General features: G+C 30.9%; 3 protein-coding genes and 1 non-coding gene across 9 annotated transcripts; 1 reads left to right on the top strand and 3 right to left on the bottom strand.

Moving 5' to 3' along the window:
- Positions 7,155 to 9,437, bottom strand: LOC105178118 (acetylglutamate kinase, chloroplastic). 3 transcript variants are annotated; one of them, XM_011101489.2, is made up of 3 exons: positions 9,300 to 9,437; positions 7,490 to 8,551; positions 7,155 to 7,316 (listed from the first exon to the last, which is right to left on the bottom strand). In XM_011101489.2, the coding sequence occupies exon 2, from the start codon at positions 8,535 to 8,537 to the stop codon at positions 7,500 to 7,502; it is 1,038 nt and encodes a 345-aa protein (XP_011099791.1). In that variant the 5' UTR covers positions 8,538 to 8,551; positions 9,300 to 9,437; the 3' UTR covers positions 7,155 to 7,316; positions 7,490 to 7,499. The 3 variants fall into 3 exon arrangements, with proteins under 3 accessions (XP_011099791.1, XP_011099788.1, XP_020554769.1); XM_011101486.2 differs by lacking the exon at positions 7,155 to 7,316 and having other exon boundaries at positions 7,349 to 8,703; XM_020699110.1 differs by lacking the exon at positions 7,155 to 7,316 and having other exon boundaries at positions 7,349 to 9,136; positions 9,300 to 9,429.
- On the bottom strand, positions 13,204 to 17,673 carry LOC105178117 (serine/threonine-protein kinase ATG1t). Of its 4 annotated transcripts, none has more exons than XM_011101483.2 (8): positions 17,323 to 17,673; positions 16,026 to 16,143; positions 15,895 to 15,953; positions 15,718 to 15,782; positions 15,524 to 15,617; positions 15,382 to 15,462; positions 15,187 to 15,298; positions 13,204 to 13,970 (listed from the first exon to the last, which is right to left on the bottom strand). In XM_011101483.2, the coding sequence occupies exons 1-8, from the start codon at positions 17,575 to 17,577 to the stop codon at positions 13,918 to 13,920; spliced, it is 837 nt and encodes a 278-aa protein (XP_011099785.1). In that variant the 5' UTR covers positions 17,578 to 17,673; the 3' UTR covers positions 13,204 to 13,917. The 4 variants fall into 4 exon arrangements, with proteins under 4 accessions (XP_011099785.1, XP_011099786.1, XP_011099787.1 ...); XM_011101484.2 differs by having other exon boundaries at positions 15,187 to 15,289; XM_011101485.2 differs by lacking the exon at positions 15,187 to 15,298.
- Positions 21,189 to 23,478, top strand: LOC105178115 (UPF0235 protein C15orf40 homolog). Its single transcript, XM_011101482.2, has 3 exons — positions 21,189 to 21,446; positions 21,548 to 21,636; positions 21,959 to 23,478. Exons 1-3 carry the CDS (start codon positions 21,287 to 21,289, stop codon positions 22,088 to 22,090), a joined length of 381 nt encoding a protein of 126 aa, XP_011099784.1. The 5' UTR covers positions 21,189 to 21,286; the 3' UTR covers positions 22,091 to 23,478.
- Positions 25,553 to 25,626, bottom strand: TRNAR-UCG. The gene has a single exon. It is a non-coding gene; the product is annotated as a tRNA-Arg (tRNA).

The following is a 26,603-nucleotide window of genomic DNA, read 5'->3' as shown; positions in this document are numbered from 1 at the left end:
TCCTAATAAAAATTTCGTCCTCGAAATTTAACTAACTTACCGTCTCAGACAATAAATATGGGTATTTTTCTCTCATGTCCTCTGCATCATTTCAACAAACTGTTGCATAAAGGGGTTCATTTCTTGTTGTGAGGCATTTCTATTTTAGGATTCTAACCCCAGATGTTCTGATCCTGAATCATGACCCTTCACAGACTCTAATGACTCAGTAGGGCCAGCAGCGTTTTCCCTTGACGCTTCCATCCTATATGAAATGCACACATGTGAGTAGATTGCTAGTATATACACCTTACGTATAATATTACATTTCAACTACTGTCCCAAGGAAATCTAATCCCTGCTCTGATACCACCTAATGTAGCACCCCCTTTGCTACAAGAGCTATATCTTCCCTAAACATCATACTTATAGTAATCCCTATGTTCATATATATAAATTTGCATACGTAATTCCAACATGTCATAGCAAGTATTATCAACCTACAATATTATATATATATACATATCAAACACCACAAGGTAATTCACCACAAGTAATCCATACAATTATGTTCTCTCTGTACAAACAAAATGTGAGTTGTACTCTAACTGACACAGAGGAGAAAACTGCATACTGGCCCGACCTGCCTGAGTATAGCGCGTGGACTTATTCTTCAATAGTCAAACACCCTCAAGTCTATTCCTGAAAGAAAATGTCAGCAGGGGAATGAGCCTGCCACTCAGTAAGCAAATAACCAGTCCTATCTATATATGCATGTCAACCATAGCCCAAACAAGATAAAGAAACAACACGAATGGAATACAGTCAATTTAATTCCAACATAATCAACATTATTACACCACATGACTATCTCATAATAAGACAACCAACCAAACTCCATTTTTCCTAGTTTGTTTACCAGAAGGTGATATTGTGTTTTTCCCACCAACTCAATCTCACCGTTATATAAATTCAAGTGAACCCCCTTGACAGCCGGCTCATCAATCTCGCACATAGCTGTTTCATTTCGCCCATAGCATTTTCTTTTCGCACATAGCATCGCATCAAAGCTCTTTTCATTGCGCACATAGCATTTTCTTTTCGCACATAGCACTTTCTTTTCGCACATAGCATTTTCAACACGTCAAGGGGTATTCACGCCACAATTATATTCAATTTCCACAACTCCCTCATTTCCACATATCACCATTCTTGTAAGCAACTAGTAACGTAAAACAATATATCATTACATTCTCATTCTCAGACACCCACAACACAACATACAACAAACATGATATTTCAACGTGTCTTCGCATTCCACGTACACAGTATCGTCAATCAAATCAAATCATTCACCACGCATATATTTTCAGATAAAACAATATCAGCATGAACCACAAAGTCATATAATAGTAATACCACAAATAAAAAGAACATATATAGATAATACTAATTATTTACTTACCTCGACCTTACAACGCTTTTATCTATCCAATAGGTGGTGGTTCGGTCTTTTCACTTTACCCCTGTATCCTCCGTCTGTTTTTCTTCTCTCGCCAAAAAAATTGCAATTTGCTGTGTGTGTTGTATGTGCATATGTTTGTGTGTATATTAAAAACAACATACAAACTAAAATAAAAAAAAGGCAAAGAGGGAGTGAGGCGGTGGGAATTGGGCCCCACCTCCACTCTCAACTCTCTCTCTCTCTACTTATATATATATATATACATATTATTTTTATATATATAATATTATTATTATTTTATTTATTTAATTAAACTTTTCTCAAAATACCATTTACGTCCTTCATAATTTTCTTAATTAATATAATTTGTCCCAAAATATTATAACGAACTCCAATTTAATTCATTCAAGTATTATTATATTCCAATTATGGAACATAACTTATTTACTAATTAACCAAGTTTCATAAAAATTTACCAATTAGTCTCCCAATTAAATATTATAATTTTTGGGGCGTCACATCCTTTCTTTTCTTTATTTAATTATTTTTATTCTTTGAGGAAAAAGCAGCAGATGATACTCTCATTTTTCTTCACTGCACAAAGGGACAAAGTTAGAGACAAAAGTGAAGATTTTAATATTATCACTAATTATTTTATTTTATCATAGTTTATTTCATAATTTTGATACGATGATTATTTTGTAAAAATGATCACTGTCCAGAACCAACAAAAAAAATTACCCAAAAAAATCACTAAAAACGATTAATGACAAATATATAGTGACGACAACAGATAATTATCGTCAATATATTTATGTTGTCATTGTCACTATGCGTATTTTTTGTCGTAACAATTTTATTATGATAAAATTAAAATAATTGTCACTTAATATATATACCTATAACGATAAACTAAAATTATTATTCTCTCATTAATATAATTTTTATATTATATTGATTTTAATCTAATTATGATCAATAAAATTGTGTAAGATGCGTATCCACAAAAACTTTTGACTCATTTGACTTGAATTTTAAACTAAAAGGCCAAGAAAAAGACTTAGAACAAAAAGTAAAAAGAAAAAGAATTTTAAAAACTAAAATATATATATATATATATGTGTGTGTGTGTGTGTGTGTATAAAGAATAAATATGCTAATGACACTTTCTTTATGTTCCATCCTCAACCTTAAACTGGACAGAAAAATGTAAGAGATAACACAGAAATGCTCAACCAATGAACCCCACATGAATGGAGTCTGAGAAGGAAAGCACCATATTCATCGTCTATCAGTGCTACAAGTATATATATATATATATATTGTTAAAATATTGATATTAAATGATTTTTTAAATTTAAAATTATCATTTAATATAATATTAGAGTCAGGCAAAAATTGGATTTCATTAGTAATCATATAAAATAAAAGTTCTTATATGTAAGGTTTGCACGTGACGGGAACGTATTAAGATATTAATATTAAATAAATTTTAAATAATATAAAATTTTCAATAAGATGGTTATCTGTTCATATATGTATATATTGGAGCAGCAAAAGGTGGATTTTGTTTTAATAGTAAGTATTATAACATTAATTGATGCGTGGAGATATTTTAGGGGAATCATTGCTTATCTTATTAATCTACACAGCCAGCTGAAGTACACTATAGTTTTTATGTTGATTGACTAAGATTGTCTTGAAATTAAGAATTGTGGAGGATATTATGTCCTTTGTGTTTAGATATAATAAAATAATTTGATTATGGGAGAATGCTAATCCTATCAAATCTTGTAAAAATTATTAATTAGCAAGAAAATGAATAATATGAGTGTTAATTATTAAATTAGATATTCACAAAGTTATGTGAAAAATATTTGGATTTAATTTCAGGGGTTGTTGATATAAGTAATATTGAAATGCTGCATCAATAGAAAGTAACAAATTAAATTGGCCGTTGTTCTAAAATCGTGATTGTCTCGAAACATACACAATTATAATTTTATATAATTAAAAGAAATATATTTACATATGAAGGCATCTCATTTGAGAAGACAATATATGACTAATCAACAGTCACATCATCCAAATAAAATGTTTGTGGGGGTATAAAACATATTTCTAGGAGGACACGCTAAACTTTAGTCAAGATCCATAACAATTTTTTTTTTTCTTGTGAGCCCTAAAAAAATGTGATTGGACGAAAATTTTTATCCAAATCAACAAACCAATAATGGTACCAATATCAAATATATATATATATATATAACTATTATTATGGCAGACTGAAACACTAGGAAAAAAAAATAATTATTTCCTATACTATAAATTATGATGGCTTAAAAATTATAATAAATAAATACTATCTATCACTGTCATAAAATTGATGCGAAAATTTAAATTTTGACTATGATTAATCAACATTCATCGTGATTTTATCTATGACCAAAATACTTATCACAATTTTCAGCTGTATAGTAAATATTTTGGCCTTGCTTGCAGAAATAACAGCTAATAGTCAGTACGCAATCGTGGTTAAAAATTATCTGCCACAATTTTTACCTTTCACCGTAATAAAAATTCATACTTATTCTATAGTGAAAACTAATTACTACTAAAGTAAACTAATGCCCTCGTATTAATAGAACTTAAACACACGAGTGAAAAATCATGGGACCTCAAATTTACCAAGCTTATTGACAAATTGTAATATGTTTTCAAACCTAACCAAGGTTTTAAAACCCAACCTGACCTGGACGGCTGGACCATTCGAACCGCCGATCGGGCCACAACACGGACTGATTGAAACCTAAAAATCAGAGGAGCTAAAAAATCACTTTTTCTTTTTCATGAAAACCGTTTGACCAGTGGTTCAAACAGTGTGACCCAGTATTGGGTTGATTGAACCGATCGGGTCAATAATCAAGTGTAGACTAGACACATGATCTTTATTTCTCTTCTGAAATGTATATTATTTCTGTTAAGTATCCTAGTTTTATGTTATTCCTAAAAATAAAATCTTCTCTTCTGAAATGTATATTATTTCTGTTAAGTATCCTAGTTTTATGTTATTCCTAAAAATGTATAATATTATTTCTTGTATTTGATCTTTATAAGTTTATTAAATTTATTTTATTATATTCTTTATCTTATTGAACTATTAACTTAAAAAAAAAACAGTGATTTTTTTTTTTTAAAAAAAAAGATAAGTTGTTAAGTATATTGATATAATTTATTATTTAATGTTATTTTTGAAATATTAATAATTATTCATGACATAAGTATAACATTATTAGTCCGATCAGAATTGACCCAACGATTGAATTAATGATCCGTAATTTTTCAATTTGACAAGAGTGTGGGTTCCAAAACATTGAAACTAACATTTTGTAAATTTAAAGAATTAGTAAAATGTTAGCACAAATCTATTTGGACCACACAAATTTCTCTAGAAATTGGGGGAAGAATTTAAATTTTAAAGAGTATTTCCTTTATCATAAAGATGTATTAGTACATGAAAGGCGATCATTAAAGTTACTTTAAGCAATGTAATGGGGAAAGTAAAGAAATTGTTGATATTCCCCAATTTCTAATTTTTCTTCTCATGTAGATGACAGCCGTGAAATTTTTCTTGCCCAGGGGGAGTGAATACCTAGCCAAATAATAATCGGTAAAAATATAATTTATCTCCATGTGATATTATAAATGAGCAAATCATCTTATTATAAAAAAATAAATTAGCAATTTATTCTTCTGTACTTTTTAAAATGAAGCAATTTACTTCCTTAGACATAGAGGTAAATTACTTCATTCTAAAAGGCAAAGGGAGGTATATTGCTATTTTTTTTATCAAAGGAGGGTAATTTATATATTTGCAATATTATAGAGAGAGAAATTACATTAAATCCGATTATAATCTAAATAATTCTTTCATTTAAAATCTTCTTTATAAAAATAATATTCATAATGTAATTTGAATACAGTATGGTGTGTGTATATAAAATAAAATAAAAAATGTAACATAATTGAAATGGAAAATTCAATTCGTTCTCCTTTCGAACTTTCTACGTTTAAGATTCACAAAAACAATGTGTGTTGTCTTAGACTTTATGATGGTGATAGGTATGCTCAATTGATATGACATGCCCGATAAACAATTTTTTTTTTCTTTTTGTTACAAAAATAAAAAAATAAGAGTGACACCCAAAAACCTGATGAACAAAGTCCTGTTGAGCTTACAGTTGGCTAGTAGTAAATAATGAATAAAATTGGATTGGAGTAGTTCTAGCTAACAATATCGAAAAATACAGATCTTCTGTAATATTTATCATAACGATATTAATAACATCTAAATAATATTTAAAAACCATTTTCAAGATTTCATTTTCTATCTATTATAAGATTTAAAAATAAGGGTAAATTACAACGATTTCCTCAAAAATCTTGCATAATTACAAATACCCCCTCAATATTTGAAAGATCCCTAATACTTCTCTGATTTTTAAAGGCAATCTAACAATTAGTCCAACTCGTTAGGTTTTCATCCATTTTTTATGGTGAACTGATCAAAATGCCCTTATGGATTAAAAATTATAATTTTATAATTTTTAAAATTTTTATTCACCATGTTCGATTTTTATATAAGCTTTAAGTCTTTTTAAAAAAATACAGCAAGGACAAAAATGACAATTTCATACCTCAGATTACATAATTTCTTCAAACATCATAAGGGTGTTTATGATTTTTCAAATAATAAAGAGATTTTCATAATTATAACGAACCTCAAGGGTGATTGTCGTAATTTACCCTAAAAATAACTTTAGCTCCCATTTTGACAAGATACATTGATGGCATTTAGTTATTTTTTTCGGGCACACAAAGAACATTAATATTACTCCCCGTGAATCCGAAAAACAATTCCAATCAATCAATAAGCAAACTTCTATAAATCTGCACGATCTAAATAATCAAAGGAAAGTTCTTTTCTTGTGTTTGTGGAACAATTAAAAATGATATCCAGTCATACATTATGGCCAAAATATCAATTAGGTTTAATTACACTTAAGTTCCATTTGAAAATACAAAAGTATACATTTCCAAAAAAGTTCATAAAATTATATTTACATCCCTTCTAAGAATTCACTATTCACACATGACCTTCTTTCATTAGTGTTTGAACAAAAAATATTGACATTAGTAAAAAATTATATAAGTTTTTAATTTTACCCCTTACTTAACATTTTTATGTAATGATGTTAATATCACTCCATATATATATATATATATATATATATTACATATATTCCTTTATAAGTATAAAAATATATATGAGAATGTTAAATAAGAAACAAAATTAAAAATTTATGTAATTCAGCTAACGTCATCATTTTTTGTCCAAATCTTAACGGAAGAGGGTCAGATGTAAAAGAAAAATTTCCGAAAGTGTGTTAGCGGAATTTCAAAAAATTTTTGGGGGAAGTGTAAATTTGCATTTCTAGAGGGCACATCAATTCTCAAATACACAGGCTTACTAGAGCTGAATCAAGTAAACTCAGAATCAGCTGCAGAACTCATTCAGGATTGAGGTCACTTTGAATGCTAAACTCTATCATATATAAGCGGGTTTGATTAATATGAGTTAGAAGATTGCGCAAAGCAGGGCTAACTCAATTTAATAACACCTACGCTGACACTTACCTGCACGATCGGGTTTATCAAGAAAACCAATACCACCAACAGAGAATCAGTGTCCAGGTAACAGTAACATTTTTGCTCGATGTCGAAGCTTTCTAAAGCAAACACCTTGAAATTCTACGAAGGCTTCATTTTAATTACTCCGTGTTCATAATCGCCTCATTTATCAACGATAACGCTACAGATACATTAACAAAAGAGCATCAATCATAAAATCAGAACACATGAAACTCCATAACTTCACTAGTACTCCAAAATTAGCATCGATTCCAAAAGATCTGTCACAATATAAGAACTGGAAAACACAACACGAAAAGATTAATTATAAAAACAGCGGCATTGTTATTTTACCAGGCATTATTTATCCAGTGATCATTGTTCCAGCTCCTTCATCAGTGAGGATCTCGAGGAGCAGAGAATGCTTCAACCGCCCATCTATGATACTAGTTGTCCGAACCCCTTGAGCTAGAGACCTCAGGCAGCAATTGACCTTAGGGATCATCCCACCAGCAATCTTTCCATCCTCCATCATCTTTTTCACCCCTTTAATGTCGATTTGCTTCACCAAACTCTCAGGATCATTCCGGTCCTCTAGGATCCCCGCGACATCCGTCAACAGTATCAACTTCTCGGCCCCCAATGCAGCTGCCAGCTCACCCGCTGCAGTGTCTGCATTAATGTTATATGATTGCCCCGTCACATCAGCTGCCACAGAGGCAATCACTGGGATATGGTTATTATCAACGAGGGGGCGGAGTATTGTCGGGTCAACGCTGGCAATGTCCCCAACAAACCCAAGCTGTGAGGAATTGGGAGATGGCCGAGCCATCAAAAGCCGCCCATCAATTCCTGATAACCCAACTGCAGTTGCACCAGCCTTGTTGATCAGTGCTACAAGATGTTTATTGACTTTACCGACTAAAACCATTGACACAATTTCCATGGTTGATGCATCTGTGACTCGGAGGCCGTTGAGGAAGTTTGGCTGGATATTAAGTCTGCCAAGCCACTGGTTGATCTCAGGCCCACCTCCATGCACGAATACAATACGGAGGCCAACACAGGAAAGAAGTACGATATCAGCAATTACAGATGCCTGGAGGACCTCAGATTTCATGGCCGCTCCCCCGTATTTGACGACAATAGTCTTGCCTCGGAATTTTTGTATAAAGGGTAACGCCTCAGACAAAATCTTGACTCGATTTTGGGCGGAGGTGGGATCTTTATCAATTTCTGGTGCTATTACTGATTGTAAAGATGATTTGATGCATGTGGTTTTACTACTGCGCTTGAATTTAAGGAACGGGACTGTGGTCCGGGATGACAGAGCAAAACCATTGGATTTTTCAATGAGAGTTGAGTGAGGGGATGTGAGAGGGAGGGTTTTAGCAGCCAACATAGTTTCTTGAATGGCTGAGAAAAAAGGGCTAATTAGAAACTTGATAATAGCATAGTATCAGATAGTATATCTGCAAACAAAACTCAGTGAAGAAGTTAGGGCCAGGATAGGAGTGAGCAAATGGTGCATGCACACTTCTTGTCAATCTTTTTGCTCTTCTTTCCTCCTATTCCAACATAATATAACTCAATTGCTTAACCACACAAAAGACAAAAATGCTGAAAATAAAATAGACATAATACCACAGTGGTCAGGTCAGGTGGAAAGAGAATACTGCGAAACTCAATCCACAAAAAAGTATTCTTCAAATTAAACGAATGTAAAACCACAATTCCGAGCTGAAAACTTGAAATCAGAGGAAACCCTACAGCTAATTTTATATATTAGAGGGGGATAGGGGCAAAATGAAAAAAATGCTGAAAAAAAAATAATAATACGAAATTACAACCCCAAGTGCAGATTATAATCGGAAAATTTCCTCAGAAATTTAGAAGACTACAAAAGCTAAATAGAAAAAACAAAAAGCAAAATCTTGATATAATAACGAACTCAAGGTTTGACTCATAATCAAATCCAAGCATTTATTCGCAGAAGATGCCCTGTATTACATAAAAACACCATCATTTTTCCTAGTTAATTGAAGGGGGTTATGGCTGAAAAATGCGTGAATATGTTAAGCATGTATGTTTAAGATGATTAAAGGCAAAAATTTCTGAAGAAAATGTAGAAAGAGAGAGAGAGAGAGAGAGAGAGAGAGAGTACCTGATGATTGCAGAAGTGAAGTGCGCGGCGGCAGTGGGAAACCGCTGACAGCTGCTTAGGTTCCCTTGTTTCGCGATGAATGCTTTCACTTGCCCTTTCTTTTTCTATGGGCACGCCGCCTTTTCTAACTCCACAATTCATTCCTAAATTCATTCCTTCTTATTATATAATTAGTAGGCTGAATATTATATTTATTCTCTTAAGTTTCTGTTTAGAATTACTTTAATTCCTTAAATTTATATTTTGATTTTAATATTTTTTAATTTTATTTTCTTGTCCCAATTTGGTTTTTCTAATAATTTTTCGGTGAAAATATGACCAAATTTTCACTTTTTGAAGGATAAAATGGTTAATAAGATTGATTTTATCATTTTAGTCCCTTGAATTTGTAAAAAATTATCAAATTAATTATTTCTTACATGAAAAAAGTAACTTTTTTATATTATTTTATGTTAATATTTTGTAATTATTTTATGTAAATAATGAAAACTTTAAACTATTGTGAACATAATAATCATATATTACTTAACTTAAAATAAGCAGCCTGTTTCTTTTTTAGTTAAAAAAAACTAATATGAATAAATTTCATAAACTTATCTAATATAGAAAAATAATAAAAAAAAAGTTCAAGAGTTCAAAATAAGTCTAAAAAAGTTAAACCTTAACAATATTTATTAAATATTTGGGTTTTCGAACAAAAAGTTGGTAGAATATGCTTTTTACTATATTTTTTTGATGGATTTCAAATATATATATAATTCATTTTTAAGAAGTTTTCTAAATATATAGTCATATTTTATAGAAAAAGATATACAAAAGAAACCTCTTAAAAAATTAATGAATTATATATATATTTGAAATTCATCAAATAATCTAATTAAAAGTACAATCCACCAACTTTTTCTTCAAAGCCCTAGCTATTAATATTTAATAACATTATTAAGATTTAATTTTATTATACATAGACTAAAAAATCAACTTAAATTTTTTTATTATAGATAAGTTTTATAAAATTTATTTATAAGTTTGATTTTTTTGGTCAGTTTTGAAAGTGAAAGAAAAAAAAGAGACTTTTTTATTTGAGTTAAGCAATATGTTAATATTATGTTCACAAGAATTTAAAGTTTTCATTTTTCATACAAGATATACATCATTCACCATATAAAAAAAAAATAGTTTTCTTTCTAAAAAATTACTAATTTGATATTTTATAAATTTAAGGGACTAAAGTGATAAAACCAAGCTTAAATTGACCATTCTACTCTCCATAAAGTCAAACTGCTGCCATATTCTCGTCGAAAAATGGTCAGAGGAACAAAACTGAGACCAAACTTAAGAGACTAAAGTGAAAAAATCAAACTTAATTTGACTATTTTACCCTCCAAAAAGTCAAATTGTTGCCATATTTTCGACTGAAAATGGAGGGGCCAAATTAAGATAAAAATTAAAGTTTAGGGATGCTAAAGTCAAAAATAAATTTAAGAGACTAAAATACTTTTAAACAAAAATTTAAGGGATCAAATATAATATTTACACAAATTAGTATCTTAAAGTTTGTTTTTAGAGTTGTTTTAGTTTATTAAGTTTATTTCTTGATTTTTAGCGTCTTTAAATTTTAGTTTATATCTCAATTTTTAGTTTTTCTAATCGAATTTCAATAAAAATATGATTAGGTTTTACTTTTTAGAAGGTAAAATTATCACTTTAAGTTTGAAAATTTGTCAATTAGTCCTTTTTTAGGTGTAAAATAATTTTTTATATTTTTGTATGTTGAGTATGATGTAATTAATTTATTTGAATAATGAAAATTAACTCTTATGAATAAAATAATAATATATTGCTTAATTTAAAATAAATAGTCTATTTTTCTTCATTTAAAACAAAAATCAAAGTTATGAATAAATTTTATAAAACTTATCATATTTGAAATATAATAAAAAAAAAATCTAAGTCTGTAATTTAATCTTATGAGTTAAAAATAAGTTTAAAGAAATTAAACCTTAAAAATACTTATTAAGAACTGAGATTTCTAACAAAAAGTGGTGAAATATATTTTAAAAATAGATTCTTTGGTGGATTTCAACCTTATAACAGTGAAAATGTACCTCTTTGATGCATTAGTGCGTGCGAAAATGTGTAAGAGTGGTTTAATAAGAAAATATTTGTTGACCTGCAATAAGCTATTAATAAATCAATTAGATGTAAATATGAATTTTCTTCAAACTTTTTGCTAATGTCAGCAAATTAGTTAACTTTTGACCAATAGAGAGACCTATTTGTTGGACGAAAATGAACCCCACGTGTACTAGATTTAGTTTCATAGAATCCTAGAAGATATATGTGTAATTATACTAAATCTCAGGAGATGACAATGTAACTCACTACAAAAAAAAAATAAACAAACTTATAGCAACGAATTTCATGAAAATTCGTGGCAAAATAGATTTACCACGGACTTTTACAACGGAATATTATTTTTTGCTATATGTACCACTGCTATATAGCAACGATTTTTTCAGCCGTTGCAAAATTTTGCAATGAGTTTTTGTTGGTTGTAAACTTCAATTACAAAATGCGTCGTTAAAAAGTTTGACTTTTCATATTTTGCAATGGTATATCCATGGTAAAGTTGATGGCCATTTTGTTGCAAAATTATTTTTTATTTGCAACGATATTTGCAACGAAAAATCGTTGCAATAATGCAATGTGTTTTCCCAACAACAGTTCGTTGCAAATATTGCAACGAAATATTTTAATATAATCGTTGCAAAATAATTAATTTTTATTTAAAACGACGTTTGTAACGGAAGTCGTTGTAATATTGCAGCGACATTCCGCTAACAAAATTTGCAACAAAATATTTTTTTAAAATCCGTTGCAATGGAAGTTATTGCAAAATTGCAATGCATTTTATAAAGATAATCCGTTGCAAATCTTTTTTCTTTGCAACAACATTTGCAATGTAATCATTGTAATTTTTTCACAGTTTTAAAATTTAATATTTAATAATAAAAGTATATTTGATTTGATTCTATAATTTATAAATTCAAATATGACAAAATATTTAAACGACAATGCATATAATAAAGATAAGGGTAAAATCAACACCACTGTCAACATCCCAACGTTAATTAACATTATCACAATTGTCGTTCTGTGTTGAACACCATAGCATAGGATAGGGTCCTAACTTAAATGTTGATAAACTTGTAATACAAATGTCTTAAACTGCATGGTGACTAGATGAGATAGCCTTAATGAACTTGCAATTCCAGCCTTGATGCAATCGACTAGAGTATATATCTTATGTTTGATATAAACTGATTGATCTGCAATCTGATGGATCAAAGTTAATAAATTGAATCTTGATGAGTTGTAAAGTACGTTGGGTACCTTCAAAGTTGCTACACTGCTTCTAGTTGGCCTTGTTGCCTTTACTGTCTGAGGTCTTCTTGTAACTTGCAAGTAATAAACTCTATAGCGCCTAGCTTAGGATTGTCTTTGAATTTTTTCATCAAAGTCCTTCCAAGTTTCCATTTCACCCACTTCTATACATAAACAATCATGTGCAGCCTTCTTTTCTGCAAACCCCTCTCAACCTTATTTTGTCATTCTTCTAAAACCTCACCAGCATACCTCTTCTCAAGCAATGACTCTCAATTGCAAACTCAGCCTTTTTTCTTACAATTGCCAAAATACCTAATTTAAGTTTAGGATTCTTGTCTTCAGTCTAGGAAATATTTGATCCATAATTTTGACAATTCTTAGGACAAAGCAAGTTATTCAGAGACAACAAGAATTTAATGTACATAAGAACACTTCACTAGGAGTAATCATCAGAAGACCTGGAAATAGAGTATCTGAGAAGGAAGAGATGGAATCCAAAACAGACAATAAGCCTCATTCACTCATCAAATCAATCATAGACTTCTCAACAATCTTTTATACACTTCTTAATGAAACAACATGAGACTCCTATGCATTTACCTAGAATAGATCGCTGAATTCCTCACCACCAACAGGTGGTAAAAACAAGAAATTACAAGTCAGAGGTATCCCATCAACATTTGGAGTAATGACCTTGTAGAGCTCAACTGACCATTCCACTGTTCGTGCAAAAGACCAAGAGAATGATTTTTCTGCAGTATCGCCTCTTCCAGTGATATTAGCATCTCAGATTGACGTTCCAGCTAATTCCAAGATATTGACCTTTTTACCTGGCAATATTTGCTAAACCTCGACCCTGTCAGCTGAAACATCTACTGACCCTAGTGCTTGGACTCGCTAGGCAATGCAATATCTTTTATCCTGCTGGAACATGATAGTAGTGAGCAAGAAAGGCCGAATAGAAGCATTTCTTGAACCTGCACCCTTGATTTCAACTTGCAGGAGCAATTTTATGCCTGGAGTTTGACGTTGAAGCATGTTTTATTTCGACCTTTTTCACCTTAACAGATTGTAGTAAATGGAGCATCAAGATGGCAGCGCATTAACATGTGATTTGAAGGAAACAAATGGATGACATCAGATTAGAATTCTCAAGCAGAACAAAATGACAGACAAATAGGGACTTCTCGTGTGAACTGCAACGACTATTGATGGACAAACTGCTCCGACTTCAAAGTTGTAAGAAATTGTGTTGATAAAACTCCTCAGAGGACAGACGGTCATCTGCAGATGGATAGGCTCATCAAACTATGATTAAATATGCAAGTTGTTTATCCGGGCGTTACCCTACCCGGATCCACACCCAACAGATACCCATAGTGATTTCTTTCTTACCCTACCCATGCCCTACCCCTAATAGAATACCCATTAGGTCTTGCCCAAGTTATACCCAAAAATTTTGAGTAGTGTTTGGATCTCACACAGTTGTTTTCTTTTTTAATATGTTTCAAAAAAGAAAATTTCTCAAATTTAAATTTATATCAAAGCCAAACAATTAAAATTTCTTAAATGAATTATGCAATTTTTATTTGTTTTCCGTAATGATATTACAAGAACACGTTACTAAATTAACTTCATATTAGCATTTCATGACGTACCGACCGATAAAATAAAACTAATTAAATTTTCAACATATGCGATCTCATCATCTTTGAAATTTAAATAATAATCTTGACTTTGCCCAAATAACGACTAATATTAATTGATTAGAAATTTAAATAATGATCTTAAACTTATCCAAATAATGGACCAATATCAATTGATGATGAAATCAAGATAAGTTCAAAATAAGAACAAAACCTAAGAATTGGTAAAAATATTAAATGAAGTTAAGTATAACATTATATCTAACTTTCATTTAAATCTCTTATCCATTTGAATACACACTGAACTTTGATTTGATAATCTTTTTTCTACTATTTAAGTTCATACAAATTTTATATATTCCATATATTAGTCAAATTTAACTAATTTAAGTTCCATTTGTATTTTTTCTTATTTTCTAAAAGATATAGTTTTTTTGATTAATTTTATTAGAAGTTAATTTTGACTTATTAAGAAATCAAAGATTAAAACTCTAGCAATTTTTGTCAAATATCAATACATAATCAATATAAACAAAAATATGACTAAAATGATTATATACTATTTAAAAGAATTTAGATATTAAGTAAATCCAGTTGATTGATTTTCAATAATTTTAAATTAACTGACAAAAGAACATTTTGGGATTAGAGTATATGTATACTCATGGTAGGATATTAAGCCTTTACCATACTCATTGGCATTTTAGGTTATTAGATCCTACCTATACCCACTCATTCACGGGCCTAGGTTGAGGTAGGGTCCTCTACCCATTGGGTATGGTTATGAAAGTTATTTTTGGAGTATGGGTACGGTAAGACCCTAGCCATTGACAAGACTAATGAACTGAACTTACCTGGATTAATTGATAATAATCGTGAACACAAATCAATGCAGTCAGGGTGCAAATGTGGAAGAATTAGATGACAAAACGGCAGAGACGTAGACGCTTTGATATTCTGCAGAAGCTGGATTCTTAAATTTTACTTCAGGAAAAACTATTAAATAAAAAAGAAAAGGTAGAACTCCACCAGTTTAAGCCACATGCTACCTGGACACTAGACCTGCCATGAAAAGGAGGGTAGCCATTGAGAAGTTCAAAAAGGATTGCACCAACACTCCACATATCGACCTATCAAGAAGTTCGGCATTAGTCCTTTCCCATATAATCAGGAAGTAAAACCATTACAAACCTTCTCATCATATCTCTGAAACTGCAGGATTTCAGGAGCCATGTACAATGGCGACCCACAAACAGTTTCTGCAGATTCATCAGGAAGTAAAATCCTGATTTCCATAAAAACAAACATAATTAAGGAGGACAAAGAGTATGCTCCTTACAAGATCAAAATTTCCTGCTAGAGTTTTGCTATTATAATTAGATTACCTGGAAAGTCCAAAATCCGCAATTTTTAGAATTGGGTTGCAGTCAGAGCAAGACAAAAGAATATTCTGGCCCATTAGAGAGCAATGCAACCAAAAAAAAAAGAAGAAAGAAAATTCATCTTTTAACAGTTTGTGCATGAGCAAGCACAGTATCTTTTTGACTTGAAATAGGACACACCTCTGGTTTCAAGTCCCGGTGAACAATGTGATTCTGTTTTAATACCTTGAGACCAGCACCTGCAAGTTAGAAATTTCAGATTTATGTCAAATGAGAAAAATTGTCAAGTTAGTTCCTGAGTCAAATTTTACCTAGCTGCTGCATAAATCTTTTAGCTACACACTCTTGAACTCTGCCGTGGTGCTGGATGTAAGAAGCTAAATTTCCCCCCGCGCAGAACTCCAAAGCAAGGATAATGGAGCCCTCGTACTGAGCAGCAAGTAAATTATATTTTCTAATCAGTCTCTACAGAGATCTAGATTTAACTAAAATCATTAAATCAACAAATATTATAGTCAACATAGGGGTATATATAACCCACTTCCAGACCCACCAGCTCAAACTACATCAAACAACCTGTAACTCATAAGTTTCAACTTTTTATAAATAACAGTAATCTTTCAATAATAGAAGCAGCTATCTTTTTCCTGAGGGGTAGCTGGTTCAACAATTAACAATCCATCTTGCCTTCAACCATCCCGCTCCATACATATCTACATTTACATTCATAAAAATATGTCCATATATAATTTACAAATATACACATATACAACACCATAAATATCCTTTATTCATTTCTCGGTATATACATCTTTTTAATTTTCAAAAACTTTTTCATCTCATAGTGAGATTTTAATTTCTTTTAATGATGCTTACTGTTTAGCTCAAGTGTTTTTTTTTTTTTTTGTGAGATTTTAATTTCTTTTAATGATGCTTACTGTTTAGCTCAAGTGTTTTTTTTTTTTTTTTCCTTATTATTGATTTCATTTTTTAAATTAATTTATTTTATTTCCTTATCATTATTATATTTAAGTTACAACTACAAATGAGTTAAAAATACAGGAAACTGCAGTTCAAGTTTACTAACCTCCCGACCCAAACCCAACCTATCTAAACCTCTCGGTTTTAAAGGAAAATTAAACAGTTTCTACTTGGTAATTTGACAACCCACACTTGTTGAACCAGGTTACATTTCTTGTTGAAGTCAACCGAACCCGACTTCACATATCTCTAGTTGACAATACCACCTTATGCATTTATATGCTTTGTCCTATAGAGATACATATCTCTAGAACAACGGAAAGCTCTTACAATAATTGTCAAAGATCAATTTAAATAAACCAGATTAACCGTGTACAATGTGCAAAGGGGCAAAAATCAGTACTAGACGAAGAACACTCAGTTTTTTTCCAGCACAAGAGCTAAGTCACTCCAACCAACAAGATAGTAATAACTCTAAACAAGTAAGCATAATTCCTGCGAATATAGGAAAAGAGGACACGAAAAACAAACAAAACAAATAGAAGTGATCGAATGCTCATCGATTATACATTTTCATTTAGTGAATATGATGAATTGGACAAATTAAAGCAAAGCCCGGATGCTAACTTCGAAGAAATCAAGGAGGCGAATGATGTTGGGATGGTTGACGGAGGACAAGAATGTGAGCTCACAGTCTAAGCAATTCCTGAGATGGCGCGTCAACTTCGCCAGGGGTATTTGCTTCAGCGCCACCACTTCACCGGTGGTTCTGTGTTCCGCTCTCCACACCGTCGACAGAGAGCTTTCTCCAAGTTTTGACCTCAAAACGTAATCTCCCAGAGATTGCTCCTGAAAATTACTGTTCTCGAAATTCTCCCCCATTTCATTTCCTCCATTCCTATGGCCCTCCTCCTCAAATAACCGCGTTTTATATATAATGGTATAGGAAAATAATTCCGTTACCAGCCATGTTTTTAGTCTCAGTGGTTGTGGGGAAAATTGAGGAGTCGCTGTGGGTATTTATTTTATTACACCTAAATCTCTTCAATTTGATATATTTTTCTATTATTTAAAAATTTATTAATATTTCTTTTATTTATCTTTTTATTTTATATAAATATTTATAGTATATGAGATATTAATTGAATCGTTGTAATGCATCATTTAAATGGATAATTAGACGTGAATCCCTTCTAAAAATATAAATTATATTTTTAAAAAAAATTGAAATTACACTCACAATTTCTTTTGAACTTTTCTATTTACTACTGCAATCTTTCGTTAAGATTAGTCAATATTTCGTATAATTTATTAACAATAATACCTAATAATATTTTTATATTTTATGCTTACTAAGTTTCAGCCGCACCACAAGAGTTGAAAAATCTTTGAATAAATCCTAACATTAATAAAGGACTAGTCATGCAAAACAAATGTTAATATTTTGATGTTTAAGTCATTAACGCTTTAATGAATAAAATAAGTAGGAAACTTGAATCAAAGTGAGAATAATGGTGAAATATGGTGATAAGGTGACGTATTTGTGTGGGGTGCAAAATATAAATTTAAAATAGTTGTAAAATCGAGAGAGCATTGAGTGTGCAAGTGAGAATATGAGTTTTAGGAGAAACATTACTAAATGACTACATAGAACCTTTATTTATAAGCTTTTATAGAGCATAATTCGAAGATTTGTTGGGCGAATCCAGTACCAATGGAGAGCTACGTGAGTTAGTTGAATAATAATAATAATAAAAAAAAAAGAATCTTAAAATTTGGACTTATCTTAAAAGAGTTGACTGAACCTTGCCCAGTCTGCCCAAGTCTTCAGGGATTCAATTACTTGTTGGTTATCAGCAGGGTGGCCATCGGATGGCTAGGAGCTTGTGGGAGAGACTTTTAAGGTGATGTGACCCAAGGTGTTTGGCTATCTGTATGATGTGTTTGTCTAGTTGTTTGATGATGTGACAGTTGGATAATTGACTTGTTCTTGGGCCTGCTAGTTTAGTATAAGAAAGGACTTTGTGGACCTTATATATACTTGCTCATGGGCCAACTAGTTTGACATATATAGACTTTGTTTAGTATAACTGAGTTGATGGTATGCATTGGGTCAGCCCAAAAAAAATAGAGGGGAAATAAATACGGTGTTAAATAATGCGTAAGATTAGAAGTCTATATATTTTTTTGTTGAAATTGATATTTTTCATTCAAATCATAATGGGAGGAGTAAAGCTGTAAACAAAAAATTCTTGAAGAGGTAAAAATATAATTTTATATTTTTTTTGGCAAATGTATAATTTCACTTTTTTAGAGAAGTCTAAAGGTAATTAACTCTAATTTATTATTATAATATATATAGTCTTAAATGATTTATTATTTTTAGTATCTCTTTTATCTTTTAAACTTGTATTTGTTGATTAAATAGAATTCTAACATGAGTATGACCTAAAAATATACTAGAAAAAGAACAAAAATATTGAAATTGAGATACATGACATTATACTTAATGATGATTTTTTTGTACAACATTAATTTCTTACTAATAATTTAAAAGAGGGCTAAAGAATCTTTAATATTTTTACTTTTGATATTTGCTCAACTAACGAAGAAGGGTAATCCGCACGACAGAAGGAGAGACAATGAAGGAACTTCCTCTCGCAGGAACAGAGGGGAGCTCACAAGACTATTTTACCCTGCTCGATCTAAAGAACTAACATGGGTGCTCATAGCTATAGAAGGATTCCCTGCTCAGCAGTTACCTAAAAGTTTTGAGAAGTGACTCAACTTTCTAAATTCAAATATTTCTGCAGGCATCAACAGAATATGGACATGATACCAACAAGTACCGCCAACTAAGACAGGAGATAAAACGTTGATAGCTACCTTAAAGATTACATCGACAGAGACCGACGAAGCGAGCAAATAAAGGAGCGCTCCCACTGATGCAAAAGTGAGGAACGGGTGGCCAATCCCTCTAAAAGGGAGCACATAATGGATAAAGTTCCTGTTGAGTAGTCAATCCCAGAAAACACCCTTGCCAAATGAGTAATCTACATGATAGCAAGATGACCTACTCATTGGGACTCTGGATTAGAGGCATGGAAATTGACTGTAAAGAACCAACAAGGGTTCCTGCAATCCACTTTGGACCTGCTAATATACAAGGAATTTACTTACCCCATAAATGATACTCTTGTTATCTATGCTACTTCAGTTAATTACATTGTTCAATATATTTTCGTGGATTATGGTAGTTCTGTAAATATTTTATTCTACGAGGTTTATTGGCAGATAGAGCTTGATGATACCTCATTGGAATCGATGGACACATCTTTATACGATTTTGCAAGAGACGTAGTACAACCCCGAGGGCAGATCTTACTCACCCTAGCCTTAGGGGCAGAGCCCAATAGAAAAACTAAGATGACCCGCTTCCTCGTAATGGACATGCTTTCAGCTTACAATATCATCCTAGGACAAAGGTTATTGAGGGTCTTTCCAAGGTGTCTTGATTCATTGGGCCTCCTAAGTATCTTGTTGGGATAGTGTTTGGGCCTCAAATTAGATTGCTCATTTATGGTCATGTTATGCTTAATTTAGAATCTCATAATTCAATCTAAAAGAGAGTAAATTATAATGAGTTCTCATGAAATTTTACATAATTATAAATACCTATTATTGTTTGTAAAATTATCAATACTTTTGATTTTAACAGTAATCCAACAATTAACTTAATACGTTGATTTTCATTAGATTTTAATTAATCTATTATGGTGAATTGACAAAAATCTCCGTGTAAACCAAAATAAACAAAGTGGTCAAATTCTTTTTTTTTTAATTTTATTTTAAAAAGAAAAAATTACAATAAAGTTGACAATTGTAGGCGTCTATACAAAGATTATATGTTTTATCAAATATCAGAGAATATTACTAATTTTTCAAACAATAAAAATGATTCATAATTATGTAAAATCTAAGAAAAGTTCTATTAAACATTTAGAAAAGTTAATTTTAGGGATAACTATACTCCCCTCCCATGATGTGGTGTAATTATACGTAAAATCCCTGTGGTTTGAAGATTATATATAGTACATTGAGATTTGTTTTGTCTAACAAAAAAAATTTCATATGTTTGTAAAAATTCACTGAATCTGCTAATATTATAAAAAAAAAAGTTCATATTTATCCCGAAGGCCAAATAAATCTTTTTATAACTGAATTGCCCTTAATTCCGTACACGTGAATGCGCGTGATCACATATATTTTAAGTTATAAAAGTGATTTAGAAAAAAAAAAAAAAACTTATTTGGCATGCAAATAATTCAATATAGAATGAAATAAATTCATTAATTTTTTTTAATACCAACAAATTAAATTTTGATAAATAGTGTTATCTTTTTATTATAAGAAACAAACTTCATAAATACTAAATCTAATTTTCAAATTTAATAGGTATGATTACAACAAATCTGCTAGTGAAATTATCCCTTAAATTTAAGAGACTCAAAAGCAATTTGATTTGTGCTTATTGACATTACTAAATCAGGTGCACTTGAACAATAATTCTCTGTTTCCCAGACGAACATTGATGGCTCCGAGCAAGAAAACCAAATCGAAGGTGAATTCGGCTGATTCAAATCAGCCTCCGTCCAACTCCAAGTACCCCGCGTGCCTCCGCGCCGTCCCTCCTTCCTCCGTCGCCATCTCCATCCACGCAAAGCCCGGTTCCAAACTGGCCACCATCACCGGTGATCGTCCGTTTTTGTTCTTAATTTTGAAAAGAAATACTCTAACTGAAGCAATTAAACCATCTCTTAATCGATTGTACAATTTTTTATTAACTCTTCAGATATGAATGACGAGGCATTAGGAGTGCAGATTGACGCCCCTGCTAAAGACGGTGAAGCTAACGCCGCACTTCTTGATTACATTAGCTCGGTAATTATATTTTCCTGGTTGAGTTCGATGTATATGCGTTTACTATTGGATTTATTTTTTGAAGTAATGGGTTGTTTCTCTTTAGAAGTTTGTGGGGATTCCTGTTCTTCTTTTCTTTTTCTTTTTCATTTTAAGGTTTCCATTTTCAGTAAAGAGTTCCTTAGATGATATTGTCATATAAGTAGCAATTGTGACTAATTATTGCTGTTTAATTCTTCATTTTCAAAAAAATTCCATATTGCATTCTTCATTTTTGTTCTTAGGTGTGCGCTAAGCTATGATTAGTGGAATGTTTCCATAATTACATATTTCCTGTGAGCAGGTTATTGGGGTGAAGAAAAGGCAAGTTTCAATAGGTTCCGGCTCAAAGTCGAGGGACAAGGTTGTGATAGTAGAGGAGGTAACTTTACAAGGTGTATTTGATGCTCTAGATAAAGTCCTAAAGAACCAGTGAAAGGATATTTAGTAGCTGTGAGTTGTGTGTGACATAGTACAGTGATCCTTTGTGTTCCTTTTACTGAAGATCTTGAAGGTCTTTTCCTTTATTTCTCATCATGCTATTCTCAGCGACTGAGGAAGTCAACCTAGTAGATCAACGGACTACATATACCGCAAAACAAGTTATCCGGTCATACCCAGTTTCTTTATATCTACTCTTCCACATATGACATAGCAATCCAGCATGTGCATGAATGTGAATGTGTGTATGCACCTGTGCTTTTTGGTATGTCTCTAAGCTGATGGTAACAAAAAATTGCAAATAGATTAAGTTATAAAATCATTTCAAAGTTTGCCAAAACCTGGGAAAAGTATGCTATCAAATCTTGCTGGTTCAAAGCTGTGCAATGGAATAATTGTAGTTGTGGTGAATGAGCTTTACAAGGCTGTTTATTAGCGATAAAGCAGAGCAAAGCACATCCAAATGTGGCAGCAGAAGTCCTCAGGGATACAGAAACTAGCAAAGAGGAAGAAGAGAAGAGTGGAACAGACATACTCAGAGGTTTAACAAATACAAAATATGAAGCCAGGTTTTTGTTGTTATTACTCTCTTTGGATGAATGATACACTTGTTTGCTAGGCCTGAAGACGGCAATGCTGGAGCATAGAGCTAGTGCTCTTGAGTCAAAAACTTAAAAGGATTTAGAATCTTTAACCCCCCGTATAAATATACTACAAGGAATTCTTCCCAAACAGGTACCATATTATTTAGGCCTAATCAGACCATAGTTTATGGATACTGCACAGCCAGGAATTCTTTGAAGTGAATACATGATAAATCCATGGTTAAATACTATCAACAGCCAGCTTCCACGTTAAAACAGGCGAAGTGGCTCGGTTCCATTCATGTTCTGGATCCAATTAATTGTATCAAGTGGTGCATATTGATGAATGTTGTGGACCTGTCTTCAAGTGAAAGTTGTTGAAAGCTCATTTATCAGTCTTCAGATAAGAAAGTATTCCAACTGGCATCAATGAAAAAAGAGTAGCTGGTAACAGGAATGATGAAATATGAGTAGCTGGTAACTAACAGATGATATTTGGATATAAAGAAGGAGTGCAGAATTGGGAGTATTAGTCAATGAGCAGCAGTGGCTTGTGGACTAGATTACTTTGGCAGAAAAGCTCTCATGCATGTAGTAGAGGAGGATAGGGTGGGTTTGGTATTTTACTGCCTCTTTTTCTGGAAACTGTGGAAGATGAATGTGTTTCTTTCTCCTACTCCCATTCGACTTTTGCGAGCCTTTACCATTGTCATCAATGAAACGGCTAAGCAAGAAATGAGGATTTGATTATTTTTTATCTCTGTTATGTATATGCTATGCTCTCTCTGTCTCTGTCAAATCTCCCTGCTTTGTTTCTCATGATCAGAACTTTCCTATGTGAGTAAACCATCTCCATACTTTTCTTGGATGTTAAAGATTCTGGATTAAACATAAAATGTTGTCAAATGATTTATGAAAAAGCAGGTCCCTGATCATAGCAATTCTAGTCTTTCCTTCTCTCCTTGGACTTGCTGCATTCTTTTTCCTTTTGATGTAATACCTTACTCTTGATTTCATGAACAATATCCACACAAATTGGAAAATTCTGGAATTGCCTCTTCTGGATCGGTATGTTTATACCCTGGTTAGTTGGTTTCTGTGTTTCCAATTTATACTTTCCTTTCTCAGCAGAAGCAGATTCTCATTGGATAACATCAATCAATGTTTTAAAATAGGAAGGTTTTCAGTGTTCTTGAGAATGGATCAAAAAGTATATGAAGAAAGTGGAAGTTTAATTAAACGAAAATTGCAATCGCTTTGTATGAGATTTGACATAATTATAAATATTTACTCGTTTGAAAAATTACAAATATTTCTGGTTTTAATGACGGTAAAACAACGAGCTCATTTTGTTAGTTTTTATTTAATTTTTATGGTTAACTGCTTAAAATAATAATTTGGATTATAAATTATAATTTTATATATTTTTTATATTTTATAAAATATTTTTATGAACTGTTATTCTCAAATGATTATTTACTTTATGCATCCTCGGATTTTTTTTTATATTTTTGCAAATATTTTCTTTCTTACAAAAAAAAAAGAAGAATCAGTTAGGAGAAAGTAATAATTTGTACTTAACTGTCTAAGCATTATATAATTATTTTTATGTATATGGAATATTTATAATTTTTCAAACAATAATATATTATTCATAATTATGCCAAATTTCAGATAATATAATTCTAATTTACTCTTTATTTATATGATCATGACTAGTGAGCATTGTTATTTGGTTTTTGCCAAGTAACCCTAAGTTTACCGGAATTTCAGCTTCTACACAATTATATTTGGATGAAAGCATTTGAATTTAGCAAAAGTATTTGAAAATGTATTTTAAGTCATTTCTTATCAAAAGAAATTACAAATATACCACAAACTTTAGTTCAAATAATCAAATAAATTCAAATAATTTATTCCAAAATCCTTAAGGGTGTATTTGAATTGTTAGATTTAAGTATTGTGGATTTAAAATCCATGGTCAAATCAATCTAACTTGTTCAACTCGCAAAAAAAATAAGAATTTTAAATCCTTCACTGAATTCATTAGATTTTAAAAGTATTTATGATGGATGTGAGATTCCCCAGTAATTTAGTTGTTTTATCTTTTTTAATCCTCTACAATGTTAGGCAAATGAATTTGAAATTTAAATAAGATATTTCAAATAAAATGAATTCGAAATCCATCCATTTCAAATCTTAGCTTAATTCAAATATGACCTCACATCAAAATTCAACAGTTAAAACATGGAGTTTAAATGTATTTTCGTTTAGTACATTTGATGTTTTTCTCATTTAATTTTATAAGGTAGTAATTTGGTCATATATCTTTTTAATTTTTATGATTTCAATTCTTTTATCTGTTGAGTTCATATTTTTTGCTGCAAAAAGTATATATCTCTCACATAATATTTTAAATTTGGAACTTTTATTTCTATTAGTTCATTTCTGCCAGCATTTTTGTCCTTTAATATTTTAAGATAGCATTTTGGTCTAATATATCTTTTTAATTTTCACGATTTGTCATTTTTTCATCGGAGTTCACCTTCTAAATTTTCTTTAGAATTATATATAAATGTCGATTTTTGGGTAGATACTAATCTTTCCAATTATTTTAATGGCTCCCCAACAAAGTGGCGGTGTGAAACCAAAGTTTCTAACTTTAATATATGAATATAAATTTTTGTCCGACATTTTTAAACTTGCATTCATTGATTCGTCCCTAAAATTGTGTAATTGGATATAACCTTAAAGGGTGTTTTTATAATTTATCCTTTGCTAGTGAAGTCGCTAAACGAGACAATGGAGAAATATACTAACGTCGCAGCGTCAATAAAGAAAAGAAAGTGCTGAAGGAAAAAATTCAAGAGGATCGACCACAGTGGGAGTCGAACCCACGACCTTTTGATCCGAAGTCAAACGCGCTAATCCACTGCGCTATGCGGTCCCAGATGAGAAATTACTACATATCTATTTTAGTAAGGTTGCTGATGAATACACAATCGTCCTTCACTGACAAAGACAATGCCATTGGTTTAATATTTGAAAATTTTGATATATTATAATGTTTTTTTTATAGATACAAAATCATTAATAACGGGTAATTCAAAAATTACTCCTTATGTTTTGAAAATAAAAAAAAAACACAATTTATCGATCTTATGATTTGAGAATGAGCAAAATAATAATGTGAAATTAAAATAGCAGATTATCTCATGTGTTTTAAAAAATAAAACAAATTAGAGGTCAGTTGCGTTCAACCCTTTTGGAAAACAAAACAAATTATCTTCTATCTAAATCAGGGGATAATTTACTTTATTTTTTAAAAAATTATTTAAATAATGTAAGAAAAAAATTATAAAAAATAACATGCTTTTAAAAATAGGCAAAGCCGGTATTTGAGATACCAGCTTTTTTTGTCGGGGAACTTTCATAGTTCTCCAGATTGATGTGTTAAGCAGTTATTTGTTTTATTATATTTTTTTTTATTTTATAAGTTTTTTAATTAATGAAATAATTTTATAGTTAATAATAAAATTGATATTTTTGTTAATGGCGTTAACACAAAATTGATTATAATTATATTGTGTGATTTTACACAAAGTAATTATACCAACTAATTAATAAAAATAATATTGCATCTTTATCAACATCGTGTTCAAATTTTTGACAATAATCATATTACCTGATTTTATTTGAAGTACTAGGCCAAGCAATTTTTATTAAAAATAAAAATTATTAGAATGTATTTTTATAATTTTTTTAATTTAATATTTTTATTAATATTATGTACAAAAAATTAACAAAATATGTGTTTCTTAATATATTGTGTACAAAAAATGATAATAATTATATTGTGTGACTTTACTTGAAATAACCATATCAGCTAATATTTTGTACACAATATTAATAAAAATATTAAAT

The sequence above is a fragment of the Sesamum indicum genome, linkage group LG15 (genome assembly GCF_000512975.1).
Source record: "Sesamum indicum cultivar Zhongzhi No. 13 linkage group LG15, S_indicum_v1.0, whole genome shotgun sequence".
NCBI classification, from domain to species: Eukaryota; Viridiplantae; Streptophyta; class Magnoliopsida; order Lamiales; family Pedaliaceae; genus Sesamum; species Sesamum indicum.
The sequence above is the reverse complement of the archived record's forward strand: the minus strand, read 5'-3'. Positions and strand labels throughout refer to the sequence as shown.